Here is a 19,462-nt window from a genome sequence, read left to right as displayed (position 1 = left end):
TTATCCGTGTTTCAATATTAAACTTTCATTCTTTCCAACTTTGCCCAATCAAAAAATCATTCATATTTGCGAAACGACCACTAATATATTTTTAATGCATTTTCCACCAATTTTTTTTCGAATCCATTTCGCAATACTCATTAGTACGAAACACAATAGAACGAAATAACTCTTCCTGTGGATTTCATCACCGTCTTTAATACCAAGAAGACATCTGTGTGAAAATTAGCACATAGTCCAAACTCTAGATATTTCTAATTATACCTCATTTAATTTCGGCTTTCTGACATTGAGTTTCTATTAAAAAATTATAGACCGCGTATTCTAAACAGATCTGAAAAATTCCAGAGTCATGATGATGTTGGATATCCCTAATAATTAATGTGCGATGGTGTGTCATAATGATTAGGTTGGATTCGAAAAATTCTAGTTACCATTGATTCATGGTATCGGAGCAGTTGCGAATTGTGTAGAAGTGTTAAAAGTGCAGAGTGTGTGGTTTTACTTTGGATAGAATTATGTCGACTTGCTGTGCAAAAGAGAGGAGAGATGCATTTCTGGGGGAAACCCAGCCGATGGTTAGAAATCGGAATAGGTAAATTCATAGAAAATTTTATGGAAAAGGGACGAATTGTTGTTATTGTACCTACAAACAAATTTAAAATTGCATATTTTATTAACCTGGTAGGAACACCTCATTCAAGAATAATAGTATATTCTGAAACAAGTCGCAGAATGGGCTCCTATTCCAACACGAATGCAAAATTCGAAAAGCCACAGTGTTGGAATTGCCTGCTGCAACGAGTATTAGACGATATTTTTTCTATTTCAGTAAGTTTTTGTGAAATATTGTCGAAATTATATAAAAAATTCAGATTATATATCCTAGTGACTTTTGTATTGTATCTTGACAGATCTCAGGATTTGACAATGAATCGTAGGTTTCGAATTTTGAAAATATTTACAATTACTCATTGAATTCGTGGATTAGGTCTGACGAAATCGATTTAACACCACTAGAATTAAAAGAAATTGCGAATAATGTTGCAAATCATTTTACTATGTAAAGGGTGATTTTTTTAGAGCTATAGAACTTTAAATTGCAATAAAACAACGATGGATTATTCGATTGACATGAATTTTATTTATCCGCAAGATAATCTTGTGGCATTACATTTTAAATATGATTTCTGGCATATGACCGCCACGGCCGGCTCGGATGTAGTCCAATCTGGACTTCCAATTTTCGATGACTTTTTCCAACATTTGTGGCCGTATATCGGCAATAACACGGCGAATAATGTCTTCCAAATGGTCAAGGATTTGTGGCTTATCCGCATAGATCAATGACTTTACATAGCCCCACAGAAAGTAGTCTAGCGGTGTTAAATCACAAGATCTTGGAGGCCAATTCACAGGTCCAAAACGTGAAATTAGGCGGCCACCAAACGTGTCTTTCAATAAATCGATTGTGGCACGAGCTGTGAGACATGTTGCGCCGTCTTGTTGGAACCACAGCTCCTGGACATCATGGTTGTTCAATTCAGGAATGAAAAAGTTAGTAATCATGGCTCTATATCGATCACCATTGACTGTAACGTTCTGGCCATCAACGTTTTTGAAGAAGTACGGACCAATGATTCCACAGCCCATAACGCACACCAAACAGTCAGTTTTTCTGGATGTAACAGTGTTTCGACATACACTTGAGGATTAACTTCACTCCAAATGTGGCAGTTTTGTTTGTTGACGTAGCCATTCAACCAAAAGCGCGCTTCATCGCTAATGGACGTAGTGCGCGATACGTATTCCGCACATAACCATTATTTTCGAAATAAAATTGCACTATTTGCAAGCATTGTTCAGGCGTGAGTCTATTCATGATGAATTGCCAAACCAAACTGAGAATAAATCACTTGACAGCTGTTGAATCGGTCGCCATCTTGAATAGTAATGCCAACTTGAAGTTATATACCTCGAAAAAAAACACCCGTTATATCCAAATTATATTGACGTTTGTTGAAATTTCATATAGACAACCACAAAACGAAAAATATAACTGAAAACGATGCTGTTCATGAGTTCATTACAGCACTGTTTTTAGAACTGTAATGAACTCATTACGACACTGAAAAAGGGAGTATATTCTAAAACAAGTTGCAGAATGGGCTTCTATTCTAACACGAATCCGAAATTCGAAAACGAGCGACGAAGGAGCGAGCCTTTACGAAAGTGTTGAGAATTGAGATGGTCACGATAGCTTCATTCAAATCCACTCCATTTTTGGATCTACTATAGATTACAATTAACGACTTCGTCGGTCGAACAATGTTTTGTGAAACCATTCGTTAAAATGTTACACGATTTAACAATGGCTTCAATTGGATCCTTGAACTATAAGAAGTACATCATGTCGATTACTCGCTCTTCGTGTACAAAATCATTTTCATGTCATGTGGTCTATTTTCAACACGATGGTTTCATTATCAGAAAGAACTACCGCATTTGGAAAATGCACAAATGATTCATGAGACAGAAATGCATCCAAAACGTATCACTCTTTTGGATGCAATGCGGTTTGGCGAATTTGTTTTCTTCGAAGAAGACGCAGATATCGAGGTAGCGGTGAATGGGGAACGTTATCAGCTGCTGATAAACCAGTTTTTTTTATTTCTTCGCTGAAAGATATTGTGTTTTACTACGTGGTTAAGGTAGGACTTACCGTACTGCTTGCGAAATATTGACGGACTTGTTGAAGAAGAGTAATTTGAGAGTGTACTGATAAGATTCAGCCGTCACGTTTTAATGATCTGACATCAATGGATTTTGGCATTTTAGGTTATAACCTCACGGCCACCCATCGAAGCGGTGATGCTGAAATTAGACGCTGCATCAATTAATGAAATATCGTCACTAAGCGGATGATACGTTCAACATACAAAAGAGTATGCGGATGCGAGGATTCTCCTTAATAATTCTTTGTACAAGAATTATTGACGCGTAACGTTACTTCTTTGGCACGCTGTACACAGGGTGTTTCATTGGGAAACGGAAATACTTCACAGGAGCATAGGTGGCACCAAGGCGGTTCTGGAGATACCCCATTTATTGGGTGTTACGGTCTTCGTAGCCGAGATACAGGGTGTTTTATGAATTTTAACCGTTTCTTTCTGAGGCCATATCAAACGAACCACCCGATATATTTTCTTCCTATTTGGCAAATATGTTCCTAATTGAGTGCCCAAACGTATTATGCAATAACCGCCTTGAAAATCTAGGTCCGTGTTAACAAAAAATTATGAATCGTTTGAATCCTCGAAACAACACCCTGTACATCGGAATTTTGAAAATCTGTTTTTATATTCGGAAACATCACTAAAAACTAAACTGAGACGTGTACTTCAAATTTTCGCGCAGACAGTTTTGCTGCACAAATTTTCAACGTAAAAGTGAAGTTTTCAAGAACTTGGATACAGGAAAGTGGTTTGAAGTGACTTTTAATAATGAATTTTCAAAAATATTGAATCCATAATTATTTCAAGATTACTTTGTAATTCATTTTTACATTGGTTTTCCTTTTTATAGCTCTATACTATTTGAGTTTCTATTTATTGAGAATTGAGTTGCATTAGGTTCATATCGTATATTTTGAAACAATTATGAACAAAAAAATATAATAATAAAATAATTAATTAATCTGAATCATTCTAAACAACAATGGTTTTCTGTCAAAGTGATGGTTGTCAACCTACTTGATTGAATAAGAAATTTCATGATTATTCGCAATAGTGAAAAGCTCTGCTCAAAGAAACAATAGACTTCAAACAAAAGAGGACTATGATCTCAATAACTAACTCATAGATTAATCACTAAAAGTTACTTCAAATCACTTCCAGAAAAACAAATTCTTAAAAAAATTCACGTTTTCGTTGAAAATTTGTGCAGTAATGAGAAACGACGAGAGACTGAGAGAGTAACTCAAAAATAAAAACTGAAATGGTTTACAGCTATGAAAAGGAAAACCAATGTAAAAATGAATTACAAAGTAATCTTGAAATAATTATGGATTCAATATTTTTGATAATTCATTGTTGAAAGTCACTTCAAACCACTTTCAGGTATCCAAGTTCTTAAAAACTTCACTATTACGTTGAAAAATTGTGCAGTAAAACTGTCTGCGCGAAATTCCGATGTACAGGGTGTTGTTTCGAGGATTCAAACGATTCATAATTTTTTGTTAATCCGGACCTGGATTTTCAAGGCGGTTATTGCATGATATGTTTGGGCTCTCAATCAGGAACATATTTGCCAAATATGAAGAAAATATACCGCGTGATTCGATTGATATGGCTTCACAAAGAAACGGCAAAAATCATAAAACACCCTGTATCTCGGCTACGAAGACAGTAGGACCCAATAAATGGGGTATCTCCAGAACCGCCTTGGTGCTATCTATGCACCTGTGAAGTGTTTGTTTCCCAGTGAAACACCCTGTATCAATCCTCATACAGTCTTCAAGAATGACGAGCGGTCAAAATTTCCTGATTCCAAGTCAGTGCTTTCTTCATTTTCTACTCGGATTGTTCCGAAAGTCTGTGAAAAAGAGAAGCAACAACTGTATTCGAATGTTGTAATAACAGCGCTTTTTGTTACTTCATAATCTTTGAGTACGTGCTATAAGTTCTTTTATGCTTCACATTATAGATATAGGTGCCTACTGCCTAACACACATTAACGATACGCTAACATACATAACTTCCTTCAACAAGTTAGTTGTCATTTATCATTTATCGTTAATTTTGTGAGAACTTCATTGGTGCAGTTAAATTGCGGTTAGGACTATCTTATTCGTTAAAACATCATGTGAGGATTATTGCAATTATTTAACATGGTCATAATAATCATTTTATTTCGCAAAACAAATTTAAAATTTTGCTGTAAGAGTTTTCGATGAAATATAATTATAAAGGTAAAAAAAACCTCATTTTCTTAATTATCTTATTCTTAATATCTTTTGGATATTATGTGGTTATGTAATGATTAGAAACTTAAGTTTCTCTTGAAAAATAAAATTTTTCTTGGAATCATCATTACTGCGTTTCAAACCACTGGATTTTCCTCCTACTCGTCCTGTATTTTCCCGAAGGATTTCCCAACGCGTCCTGCGCAAAATCAGAAGGCCCGCATCGATTCGATTGACAGAAACATCGTCATTTGGCATGGAGTTTCCCAGATTTTCGCGTTAAGATGAAAGTTCCCTTCGAAAATGGTTGACATGAAATGTCTTTTTACGCCACCTGTTTCCAGTGTGCTCAAGAGACGGAAATGCAAGATTAAGAGTTTCGTGAAAAAACGTTCGGAACAAAGATCGAGGAAAGTTTGTCAGCTGCTTGAGGAGCATGTTACAGAGTGAGTGAACAATCATAACAGGAGCTAAATAAACAACTGAATTTCGCAATGTTTTATGATTTAATTAGTATGAACGTAGCTTTCCATGCGTGAAAATTGCAATATTAAGTGAGGAAATATGATAAAACTAATATTTGAATTTATTCTTATCGTTTATGCAAAACTGATCTTTTGGGTCATCTCTCATTGTTAAAGTTGATTTTCATACGAACGATAAGATGATACGAAATCAAGGATGAATTTCAGAATAATGAGTTTCTTGAATTGTGTAATTTTCTTCGTGATCCTTGTATATCTCAAGTTTTTTCAAATTTGAGGAGAAAATGTTAAATGAGGTTAGAATGTCTCCATATGGTTCATTTTCTGGATGTACTTTTTGTATGCCTTTTTCATTACTTATGATTGCAATTGAATGGGTAAATACATAATCACACTGGGTCTAAAAGAAGATATCTTTATGGAATGATTTAATTAGATGTAGACCAGTTATTCGACTAGTAGATGGCGAGTTAAGAAAGCGTTGCTACTGTCTTGGGTTCTCAAGAGATGGCTCTGTAGATTTCGGCAGAGACAATCCAGTAGTTTGGTTCATTCTGGGTGCTCTCATTCGTGAATACTCAGAGAAGAATTCATGAAAAATATTCTTCACTTAATCAAATCAAAAGTCGATCGAAGTGTAGTCAAATTTGAATGTGAATATTTTGCACACCATACAAAGTTAGATACCAGTACCAAGCCGTACTTGGTACCAGTTTCACTCTCAAATTAGTCTACCAAACAGCGAATAGTAAGTCGATGAACTAAAAAAAATGTCGTCTATGATATCTTCTTAAATTTCTCTCAGTATTATAAAATGATAAAACAGGTTAACAATTTCTAAAATTTATTGAACAAATGAGAATTGTCAAAAACTAAGGTACAGCGTTGCCATTATAACCATTTCAAATCGTATCGTAATCTTATTGAAAAACCCTTTATAATCCAGAAAGCGGTACGTTCATTGAGATTCATCAAGGACGATGAGAACATTTCTAGGATGCGACAGGCAAAAATTGGCGGAATCACTAGTCGAAAAACCAGATACTTCTGGTATTTTGAAATATCTGGAATGAGTGAGAAAGCCTACTGCATTCTCGGATTGTAATTTGCTATTGGTTGATCGTTAGGTGACGTTTCATAATAGTGCACACTTCATATCAATGTTTTTTTAAACGCACTATATTTCGTAAGAATGTTTTTAAATTTCGAATTTTAAACCGGAATTAGTCTCAAACGATAACGTTCTTCACGAAATACACTCTACGCAACTTTATATTCCGATCGAGTTTAAATTTCGTGTGTATACATAGACAATGTGTCCGTAAAGTATGGAACAAATTCATTTTTAGCTAAACAGACCATTTCAAGAAATAATCCTGAAACATGTCGATTTTTATCTCAATTTACCGCATTTTAAAATAATAATCTAATATACAGGGTGAATTACTTTCGAGTAATGACGTCATCGTCATTTTTTTTAAATGGAACACCCCCATTTTGTCTCAATTTCCCGATTATTCTAGCTGAGCTGATTTAAAAAATGTATCACATGTTGATTCCAATTGTTACATGATGGACAAAAAAACAAAAGTTTTGTGTGTACTCATCAAGTAACGCCTAACATTATTTATTAGTTAAATTAACAATATTATAAAAATTACTTATTGTCTAGCGGCAATTGGTTTGAATGTAACACCCTGTAGTTTGTTACATTTTTAGATTAATAAAAATGAGCTGTTTCCAAACAATTTCGGTACTTGTAGTCTAGCAGACAGAATATGAAAGAAATTATTTCTTATTTTTATACATTTTTATTGATCCAAAAATTTAACGAACAACAGGGTGTTACATTCAAACCAATTGCCGCTAGACAATAAGTATTTTTGATGATATTGTTAATTTAACTAATAAAGAATGTTACGCGTTACTTTATGAGCACACACAAAACAATTGTATTTTTGTACCAATTGGAATCAACATGTTATACATTTTTGGAATCAGCTCAGCTGGAGTAATCGGAAAATTGAGACAAAATGGGAGTGTTCCATTAAAAAAAATTACGGTGACGTCATTACTCGAAAGTAATTCACCCTGTATATTAGATTATTAAATTAAAATACGGTAAATTGAAATAAAAATCGACGTGTTTCAAGATTATTTTTCAAAACGCTCTGTTTAACTAAAATGACTTTGTTCCATACTTTACGGACTCGGTGTATTTTGTATTGAATAAAAATTGTATAGATACTTGTTATTATCTTCAAATAGTTATTCTTACCCATGTGCTTAAGAAAACTGATACCTTCTCTCAGAAGATAAACTCTGAATTTCATATTATCACCAAATTTTGCAAAATATTTCATAATAAGTACCACAAAGTCAATACGCTATTCCACCAAAATTCTTCTTGATAATTCTTGTCTAGAAAATCTCATTACTGTTAGACAAACGAAGTATTTGCAGTGATTACCTTTGGGTTTGTCATTTCCTACAATCAATTTTGGACCTTTTATCAAGTTACTGCGATAAGTCTTCCTCTTGGTCATTTTAGTTCTTCTTCAGTCGTGATAGATAGCAGAAAAAAGAAGTGCCAGTGACGCAAGTGTCCTCATATTTTTTTGAATCCTCTCGTATTCCAAATGAAGCTTTTGTCGATTTATTATTGGACTAAATTATTGTCAAATTTTAGGTGAGTGAATTTAGTAGTTCATTGGAATAATAGTGTAGAACTAATTAAACCCTGTGATATCTTTTGATTCTCGTCGGTTGAATATTGAACATAAAGATATACTTATTCAACATAATGTAATGAACAATAACATCCAAGAATTTTATTTCTACTCCTCAATATCATCTGATTTCATGTCTATTCACTTTCACTAGTCGTGTTTGATAGATTCGGTACCCTAGTTTCAATTAAGAACTATCAATCACCACTAACTAGTCATGTTCATTAACTAAAAAGCCTACTTTCAATATCACATCAAGTATTTTTTTTATTTCAATAGACAATGTATTGGAATGTAATGGCTTCAACCAATATGTTGTGTCAGAGCAATATTGCTTTCAAAATTTTACATGAAACTTGCTAGTTGGGATATGCGAAAAGTTTTGCATTTGAATCTACAGAGGTAGGTGAAGCTTCATTATCTTGTTTGGTTCCGAATTTCGAAATTTCAAAACTGACTATCTGTCCGTTTACCCATGTGTCCTCAAAAGCATGTACCAAAGTTAATTTCTGCAATTCTTTTCCTATTTCAACAGAATTTGTTAACACCTATTTGGAGAGTTCGTTGTTTAGTGAGAGCATTTCAAGAACTGTTGGAGCTAAAATACAATATATGGCATATTGTAGACTTCTTTTTTTTCTTTGAGTTGGGGTGGAAATGTGGGAACCTGTCATTTTCTATAATGCTTTTTCTTCTGCTTGTTTTTGTATTCAAAATCGATTGTTATTTTTCACAGGCACTTTTTGTGAGTATAAACTATAATCAAAAGTGCTTTCTTTGATGCTTCAAGAAATGTATTATATGTTATGATTGGTATGCACTTTTTGTGTCGAAATTGAATAATTTCATTATTAGGCTGCATTATTTGGGCGAACTTAACACTCTTTTTATCCAGAAACATAGCGATTATCGAAAAATTTTGCTTCCGTGTCTACTGAGGGTAGGGGATATTTTGTAGCCTCTTTTAGAATGAAACATATTTTTAGTATCCGATTTCAACATTCCTCACAAAATGACAAAATGGTCTTTCAGATAGTCTCTACTCTGTGTGTACTCAAATCCAGATATTTGTAATTACTGCCTGTTTGATCTTTTGTCCACTATTTAGTAAAACGTTCTTCTGTTGTCCACCAATATTTCTTCTCATTTTTTGAAAAGGGTCTTAAAAACTTCAAATTCTTCCTTTATATCAAGCGTTGATAACGTTAACTGATATACCAGGTAGCCAAACACAGACGCGAATCTCATTTCAAGGGAGTGAATTAAGATATTTTAAGAACCTTTTTTTTTGTAATGAGTAAAGGGTAATCCGAAGCACAATTTCAAATTATCTTTATGTTTGCAGGGTGTTAGAAAACAAATATATATATTAAAGTTACACTGTTTTCAAAGTGACAACCTGTAGACGAATTCAAAAATGGAATGATAAGCTCAATTTTTGTTCAGATCACTTTATACTTAATACCACTTACGAGAACATGGTTAAAAATGGAAAATATGGAATATTTCCAATTGGTAATTAATTATGAAATCAGTTAGCCAATCTATTTCCTCGAATAGACGTAAAGGCTACTCATATACAGAAAAGAAAATTTCAATTCTGGATTATACGAAGTGACCATATTTAATATTCAACTACAAAAGGCATGATAACTAAAAACTTTTTTATTTGAGGCCAGTATTTCTTTATCTTATTGAACATTAAAATTCATTTCGGAACTATCTTTATCAGGTTCTTCTACATCTGAACCTATAGTTTTTCAGGGTGTGACATTTAATAAGGAAGTTTTGGCCATTATTTTCCTATTCAGTTTAGGATCTAATAATTTGATTTTTCAAATATGCAATTGTATGAATTATTTTAATACCTACCTATGTGAGTTTGATTTATATGTATAAAGTTAACTACTTTTAGAAGTTTTGTCTTTTCATTAATGAGTTACGAAAGCTGCATAGACTCAAATGAATTCATTCTAGGTAAACTGAAAAAATTAGCTTGATTTCAATATTTTCTGCACCGAATCTTCTAGATTTCTTCTTTCAGAAATTTCAACCCTGTGAGAATAAGAAAATACGGTTGCAACCAGAAAGTTTCTTCGTCGAGTTGGGGCTTGAACCCTCTGCTTTTTTTTATACGACAATAAAAAATGAGATATGATCTGATTAAATTCTTTATTTCAGACCCAGAATAAGGACATCATACATCGTTGCAGGAGTTGTAGTGGTATTAGTGGTCGGCTTTGTCGTCGCCTATTCTTTAGGGGCTTTCAAGAAGAAAGATGGAAAGAATGATTTAATACCACCTAACCCCCATAAACCACTGCCACCTTCAGCTAGCAGACAGCATACCTTTACCAAGGCAGCAGTTTGTGCAGATGGACCGCCCTGTGCCGAGATTGGAAAGTAAGTCAAGAAATAATCAATATTATTGTTTGAAGAAAAATAATAATAATAATAAGTATAAAACTCACTCAATCCAATGATTTCCCAGTTAATCGAAGAGGAAAGGTATTCCTATATGTAGGTATATGTACAGACTGTCCCAAATTTGATGCTCTGCACTGAAAGCATTTCGAAAACTATGAGACTTAAAACTTCAAGGACCTCCGATCTTTTGTTTCGAAATAATAAGATATCAGAAATCACATCGTAAACATTTTGCTTCGTTTTCGAGTTACAGGGCGTTTCTGAAAAACGACTAAGTATTTCAAATATTTCGCTATATCTTGGTTTCTGTTCGAGAATTTCGAAAAATTCAAAAACGTTTTCTTTTCAGTAATAACGGGTGTTTTTTTCTTCGAGGTATATAACTTTAAGTTGGCATTACTGTTCGAAATGGCGACCGATTTAAAAGCTGTTAAGTGATTTATTCTCAGTTTGGTTTGCCAATTCATCATGAATAGACTCACGCCTGAACAACGCTTGCAAATAGTGCAATTTTATTTCGAAAATAATGGTTCGTGCGGAATACGTATCGCGCACTACGTCCATCAGCGAAGAAGCGCACTTCTGGTTGAATGGCTACGTTAACAAACAAAACTGCCGCATTTGCAGTGAACCTAATCCTCAAGTGTATGTCGAAACACCGTTACATCCAGAAAAACTGACTGTTTGGTGCGCTTTATGGGCTGGTGGAATCATTGGTCCGTACTTCTTCAAAAACGATGATGGCCAGAACGTTACAGTCAATGGTGATCGGTATAGAGCCATGATTACTAACTTTTTCATTCCTGAATTGAACAACCATGATGTCCAGGAGCTGTAGTTCCAACAAGACGGCGCAACATGTCACACAGCTCGTGCTACAATCGATTTATTGAAAGACACGTTTGGTGACCGCCTAATTTCATGTTTGGGACCTGTGAATTGGCCTCCAAGATCTTGTGATTTAACACCGCTAGACTACTTTCTGTGGGGCTATGTAAAGTCATAGGTCTGTGCAGATAAGCCACAAACCCTTGACCATTTGGAAGACAACATTCGCCGTGTTATTGCCGATATACGGCCACAAATATTGGAAAAAGTCATCGAAAATTGGACGTCCAGATTGGACTACATCCGAGCCAGCCGTGGCGGTCATATGCCAGAAATCATATTTAAAATGTAATGCCACAAGATTATCTTGCGAATAAATAGAATTCATGTCAATCGAATAATCCATCGTTGTTTTATTACAATTTAAAATTATATAGCTCTAAAATAAACACCCTTTATTTATGGTTTAAAGATATAAAGGAGAGTTGGTGTTTTTGAATTGGACACCTTTTATATTCGTTGATTGCAATCATACAATAGACGAAAAATGAATAAAATCTATGAATAAATCAAAAGAAATGAAGAATATTTATATAAACGGTGTCCCATTTCAAGAATGAAATTGAAAAACTCAATAGATTTGGAACAGATGACATATTTGAAAAACTGGTAACGGGATCCTTTTTGACAAATCTGTGGCTGAAAAACTGTTGAAAAATGTAGTGTTCCTTTAAAAAACGACAACTCTCCTCTATATCTCTTAAACGTTAATTTATGCCTATTACCTGTTTTGACTATCATATAAACCTTAAAATCAAAGAAAAAAGTATTAAAATTTTTGAGAAATCTAGTAGGGAAACCAAGATAAGGCCAAATATTCAAAACAGTAATTACACAGAAACTATTTTGTAACTCGAAAACGAATCGAGATATCTATATGATCTGCTTCTAATATCTTATATGTATTATTTCGAAAATAGAAATCGAGAGAAATTATTTCTCTCAGCCTTATAGTTCTAGATATGCTTTGAGTGAGTATCGAATTCGGGACACCCTGTATTATTATCTAAAGAAAATGAGGAAAGCACTGACGTGAAGTCAGGTAATTTTTGATCGCTCGTTCATTCAGATGCCAATTTCGACCTTGGAGAACTATATTTGTGACCACCCGGTATTACGTACTAAAAATCAGTGTTCGATCCAACTTGTAAATTGTATTTCATATCGGGTTATTCATATAATGAAAAGAGTACAAGACACTAACTCAAAAACTTCTTGCCTTCAAAAATTATAATGAAATAATTGGAACCAACCCGAGTTATTCATATACAAACTTCAAACCAATTTATAAAGAAGTTTACCATCTATACACAGGCATTGTGTTTTAGTAGCGTAACAAAACAATGACACGTGGTTCACAATTCCATTATTAGAATAGATAGTAGTAATAACCATATCAGCAAATAGTGTTTTCGACATTGGTCACGTACAGACAACAATGAACAAATTTGTTGCATTATGGATTATGATTATGATTACGGCAATGAGTCAGGAACTGTTAAAGGAGAAGATTTGGTTTTAGCTTATGTAAAATTCACCCCATTTGTTGGAAGTCCTCAAAATTTTTCCAGATTTTTGATTTATTTCTTTTTGGAGCCGATATATTTTTGCTGAAAAATATTTTTCTGGGCAATCCTTGGAATACTTATATGAAATTCAATTTGGCAATCGAAAATAAAATATAATAATTTTGAGAGAGAGAGATTTATTAGTGTCAATGCAACAGTAATCGCTTACACAAGTCAAAGTATACAGTTTATCTGACAGAACAAATACATAATGTATTAATAAAATAATAAATATATCAACCTAATAATATGTTGAAGAATCAAGAGCATTTAAAAATGAAATAGTTCAATTCTGCAACATCTTGAAATTATAAAATTCATCCAATGAATAAAAACCATTATCCAACAAAATCGCTTTCAACCTTGCTTTGAACTCAACCCCTGAAAATCTTCTCTTCCAACCAAGCAATCTATAGAGTGTTTTTTTTAGAGCTATAGAACTTTAAATTCCAATAAAACAACGATGGATTATTCGATTGACATGAATTTTATTTATCCGTAAGATAATCTTGTGGCATTACATTTTAAATATGATTTTTGGCATATGACCGCCACGGCTGGCTCGGATGTAGTCCAATCTGGACGTCCAATTTTCGATGACTTTTTCCAACATTTGTGGCTGTATATCGGCAATAACACGGCGAATGTTGTCTTCCAAATGATCAAGGGTTTGTGGCTTATCCGCATGGACCAATGACTTTACATAGCCCCGCAGAAAGTAGTCTAGCGGTGTTAAATCACAAGATCTTGGAGGCCAATTCACAGGTCCAAAACGTGAAATTAGGCGGTCACCAAACGTGGCACGAGCTGTGTGACATGTTGCGCCGTCTTGTTGGAACCACAGCTCCTGGACATCATGGTTGTTCAATTCAGGAATGAAAAAGTTAGTAATCATGGCTCTATACCGATCACCATTGACTGTTACGTTCTGGCCATCATCGTTTTTGAAGAAATACGGACCAATGATTCCACCAGCCCATAAATCGCACCAAACAGTCAGTTTTTCTGGATGTAACGGTGTTTCGACATACACTTGAGGATGAGCTCCACTCCAAATGCGGCAGTTTTATTTGTTGATGTAGCCATTCAATCAGAAGTGCGCTTCATCGCTAAACAAAATAAAATGGACGTAGTGCGCGATACGTATTCCGCACAGAACCATTATTTTCGAAATAAAATTGCACTATTTGCAAGCGTTGTTCAGGCGTGAGTCTATTCATGATGAATTGCCAAACTAAGAAACTGAGAATAAATCACTTGACAGCAGTCAAATCGGTCGCCATCTTGAACAGTAATGCCAACTTGAAGTTATATACCTCGAAAAAAAACACCCGTGATTATAAAGAGAAGCTGCACAGTAGTCTGAACTCTGCTGTGACCTCCACAGGCTTTTCTTATAAATAATCGAATTGTTCGTGTGTTGTAGTCGTGAATATCAGATTGTAGGCGATATCTTTCATAATTGTTATGAACATGTAATAAATTTTCTAACATTAAAATAGAAGGAGAGGTCAGTATAGGTACTCAGTTTCCTAAATGATTGCTTGCACCCAAGACCATCCACTAACCAGATGTGCCCGTCTCTACAATCTAAAGATATCTTCACGTAGGGCACAATTTTCCCATACCAACGCCAAGCACACTATATTTCAGCCTGGGCTCAATCAATGCATGATAAACAGTCTTCAAAACTGCAATAACATCCTCAAAGCAAAAATATTCTTGCTAAGGGTGGGCATCAGTTCATCCATAATGAGCCGTCCAAGTGAGCGTAGAATCCTGTCGTCCTGACTTCTATTTCTCAAGCTCAAAGTCAATCGCTGTGTTTTTTCATCATTCATACTGAGTCTTTTCGCAGTAATCCACACCAAGGCTGCAGTCTTAGCCCTCTCAGAGGTACTGCCCAACTCAATTATAACAAAGGACCCAACTGCAATGGCAGTGTCATCAACAAAGTCGTTTCAGCATCAGGCACATAATCAGGAAATTCATTAACATATACCATGAACAGTGAAGGTCCTGATGTGGACCCCTGGGGTACAGCGAAATACACTTCGCCTATAAATTAAAGCCCCACTAAAAATTATGCAAAAGTTTAAGGTACATCTCCGTCAAAACTGTTGAATTTTTCTGATAACATGCCACACAGTAACGAAAGCAATCGCTCTTTTGAAAATTGTATGCTGGAAATCAGCCACTTAGATGAATTGCATTTCATTGCTGGTCATAAAATTGATACGGACATTGGAATACTTTATCGACAACTCAACATCATTTAGAAAAATCGCTTAGTTAGTTATTGAAACTTTGGTAAGACTGAGAGAAAGGGTGAATACTTATACCGAATTAGAAGAGGACGTCCCTTGGTTGATAATCTCTGTAACTAAACCAGAACTAATGTGTTTTAAATATGAAATTATCCTTTTCCTCATTAAATCTATTTTAAAATATTTACACCTGATTCAAATTTGAATACTCCATAATAAATAAATAAGTAAACAAATAAGTTCAGAGGAACAGAAATATATTTTTATTTACACTTCAATCATATCTCTTGTATGCCTCATTCGAAACCTACATTCGCAATTTTCATGGGATCATATGTTCAATCGAGAAAAAACAAAACTAAGCAGTTTAGCCCCCCGATAAAGAATAACGTTCGATTTGTAAAGTAAATATTTTGAAATGATAACCTCCAACGAAAATATCCATTCAATTGATACGAAAAGATATCGGAAAAAATTGATTTGCTTTATTGAGTATCTAAGCAATATAATAACAGTGGAAAACCAAAACAATTTGATCAATGATTTAGAATAGAATAGGATGAATGTTATTTTGTTCGATAAATATACCCTTTTTGAAGTTATTCATATGACCAAGGATAAAATATTGCCGGGATTTTGTTTTTGGCAGAAGGAATCCTCGTTGACGAACTAACGGGTGTTTTTTTTCGAGGTATATAACTTCAAGTAGGCATTACTGTTCAAGATGGTGACCGATTTAACAGTTGTCGAGTGACTTATTCTCAGTTTGGTTTGGCAATTCATCATGAATAGACTCACGCCTAAACAACGCTTGCAAATACTGCAATTTCATTCCGAAAATAATGGTTCTGTGCGGAATACGTATCGCGCAATACGTCCATTAGCGATGAAGCGCACTTCTGGTTGAATGGCTACGTCAACAAACAAAATTGCCGCATTTGGAGTGAAGCTAATCCTCAAGTGTATGTCGAAACACCGTTACATCCAGAAACTGACTGTTTGGTGCGCTTTATGGGCTGGTGGAATCATTGGTCCGTACTTCTTCAAAAACGATGATGGCTAGAACGTTACAGTAAATGGTGATCGGTATAGAGCCATGATTACTAACCTTTTCATTCCTGAATTTAACAACCATGATGTCCAGGAGCTGTGGTTCCAACAAGACGGCGCAACATGTCACACATCTCGTGCCACAATCGATTTATTGAAAGACACGTTTGGTGGACCTGTGAATTGGCCTCCAAGATCTTGTGATTTAACACCGCTAGACTACTTTCTGTGGGGCTATGTAAAGTCATTGGTCTATGCGGATAAGCCACAAACCCTTGACCATTTGGAAGACAACATTCGCCGTGTTATTGCCGATATACGGCCACAAATGTTGGAAAAAGTAATCGAAAATTGGACGTCCAGATTGGACTACATCCAAGCCAGCCGTGGCGATCATATGCCAGAAATCATATTCAAAATCTAATGCCACAAGATTATCTTGCGGATAAATAAAATTCATGTCAATCGAATAATCCATCGTTTTTTTTTTCTCTTTTTCTCTCCAGATCATCTGTATCATATTTCGCTCTTCAAGCACTTTTTCCTTGTTCTCTTCTTTAAAAAGAATAATATTTTTCTGTGAGTTTATAGGCATTGCCTAAACTTTAATCTATGTTTAATAATAATAATAATAATTAGTGAATTTGAAAGAGGTCAAATTATTGGTCTACGGGAGGCGGGGTTGTCATTGAGAGTAAACGCTAACAGTACAAACAGAAATCCAACTACTTATATGAGAACCTATATGTTGTCAAGCGAGGTTTGATAATGCCCAAAATTGAAGAAGAATAGGCACCGGACGTCGAAGGGGCACAAATGAAGTTTAAGATCGGTTGCTAAGACTTATGGCCATTAGAGACCGATTTGCGACAGTTCGATCTATGGCTGATGAATAGTTGGGAGAACAGGTTTACCACCGGATAAGGTCTTTTGGACTGCAGCATTATCGACCCCATCTTGTGTTACCCGTGACGGTTGAGCATCGCCGGCAACGATTACAGTGGTGTAAAGAACGTCAACATTAACATGCGGAATGGCATCAGGTCGTCTTTTTGTCGGGGAGAAAGACGTGAACCTCAGTTTGATGTTGAGCGTCATGTACACTGGACAGTAGGCATTATAGTATGGGGTGCTATTGCATATGCAAGTGGGTCAACTTTAGTCTTCATTTGAGGTAACATGACAGCGTTGCGTTACCTTCAAGAAAGAGTGGAGCCATATGTTCTCCCTTACCTTAACCGGCTCGAGAATCCAATATTTCAGCAAGGTAATGCACCACCTCATGTTGCCAGAGTTAGCTTAAGCTTTGTCGTAGTGACCCATGTGAATCTTTTGCCATGGACGCTCAGTTACCCCGATCTTTCGCCCATAGAGCATGTGGAGACATCATAAGTAGAAGGCTTGGAAATTTACCCCAGCCCCCACGGACTTTAGCGGCTCTGAGACATGAAATACAGGTAGCTTGGGATAGTATCCCTCAAGAAGAAATAGAACGTTTTATTGCATCAATGCCGAAACTTGTTGGGGGGTGTATAGATAATTACGGTGGACAAACACATTATTAACAAAAAATTGTAAATCCTTTGTTTTTTCTCCAAATTTTAATCATTTACTCCTTGCTATACTATCTATGTTTCACCAAAAAAATTCAGAATTTAAATAGCTCCTTCTAGGTGTTGCAGTTTCTTTGTCAGCTAGTAAAGGGTGTTTTTTTAGAGCAATAGAGCTTTAAATTGTAATAAAACAACGATGGATCATTCGATTGGCATGAATTTTATTTATCCGCAAGATAATCTTGTGGCATTACATTTTAAATATGATTTCTGGCATATGACCGCCACGGCTGGCTCGGATGTAGTCCAATCTGGACGTCCAATTTTCGATGACTTTTTCCAATATTTAACAGCTGTTAAATCGGTCGCCATCTTGAATAGTAATGCCAACTTAAAGTTATATACCTCGAAAAAAAACACCCGTTATACAGGGTGGCCACTTTTTCAATGGGATTGTATTGGTAATTTTTAAACCATAAGAGTTAGAAGGTCGGTCAAATGGAGAAAAAGTTGCATGCATAGAAGCATTATCAAGCAGTTCGAACAAATCGAGATAATCGAGATTATCAGGGCCGTCAGGGACCCAAAGAAATTTGGATAAGGGTCAAAATCACCTGAAAATCAACTTTGAATGACATTGTATGTTATATCGTTGAATTCAGCGTTAAAAGTTGTTTCGAAAAGTGTCATAAAATATGCAGGTCCGTATTGAAAAAAATGAGGTTGAGGGTGGCCCAGAGAGCACGAAACGTTGGATACGAAATCTGATTACGTCAAATTGAGAACAATTTACTGTCGAATAAAAAATTCCTATTACATTTTTTGATAATATTTGAAATAAAGTGGGAAAAAAAGAAAAATCAAAATGACAGAATTTACTTTTCCTATGATATCTCAATAACCGGCCCTGATAATCTCGATTTGTTCAAACTGCTTGACAATGCTCCTATGAATGCAACTTTTTATCCATGTGACCGACCTCCTAACTCATATGGTTTAAAAGTTACCAATACAAACCCATTGAAAAAGTGGCCACCCTGTAGATGGAACATCGAAAATCAATCAACATCATTTTTTTGCAATTTATTCCTTTCCAAATCGATCCAATTCCATAGAAGTCGATGATATCGATAGTAATTTCTAGAAAATTCCAGTAGAACACATTACTATTGAAATCGGATGGCCTCCTTATTTCACTTAGATACATTCAAAATACAGATCGCCAGGTCCATAAATTATTAATCCGAGTAAAAAAAACAAAGTGCCAAACAAGAAAAGAAGTCCAGTTCGATAAGAAAACCGTCTTATCAGCCGGTTCTGATCGGACCAGACCTGAAAATTCTAGCAAACGCGCAAAATGTTACCGTTATCGAGTCGGCGTCGACATCACGGTATAAATAGGACCACCGATCGATGCGCACCTTCAGTGTTTACACAGAAACCGAAGCTACAACTAGTAAGTCAAAAAGTGCGCTGTGCATCAGTTGAAAATCGTCTGTCTAAATTGAGAGAGAATTCCAGTGTGCTGTCAA

At 35.2% G+C, this 19,462-nt stretch overlaps 1 protein-coding gene across 4 annotated transcripts in view; it reads left to right on the top strand.

Moving 5' to 3' along the window:
* The window catches only part of LOC123682572 (glutathione hydrolase 1 proenzyme-like), a 66,955-nt gene that overhangs the window by 16,694 nt on the left and 30,799 nt on the right, over positions 1 to 19,462 (top strand). For 2 of the 4 annotated variants that reach the window (XM_045621283.1, XM_045621282.1), the window contains exon 3: positions 10,359 to 10,580. In XM_045621283.1, coding sequence (XP_045477239.1) covers positions 10,359 to 10,580 — 222 coding nt within the window. Of the gene's footprint in view, positions 1 to 203; positions 596 to 5,194; positions 5,410 to 10,358; positions 10,581 to 19,462 lie in introns of those variants that run through there. The other 2 variants (XM_045621281.1, XM_045621280.1) reach the window with 2 other exon arrangements.

The sequence above is a fragment of the Harmonia axyridis genome, chromosome 6 (genome assembly GCF_914767665.1).
Source record: "Harmonia axyridis chromosome 6, icHarAxyr1.1, whole genome shotgun sequence".
Taxonomy (NCBI): domain Eukaryota; kingdom Metazoa; phylum Arthropoda; class Insecta; order Coleoptera; family Coccinellidae; genus Harmonia; species Harmonia axyridis.
The sequence above is the reverse complement of the archived record's forward strand: the minus strand, read 5'-3'. Positions and strand labels throughout refer to the sequence as shown.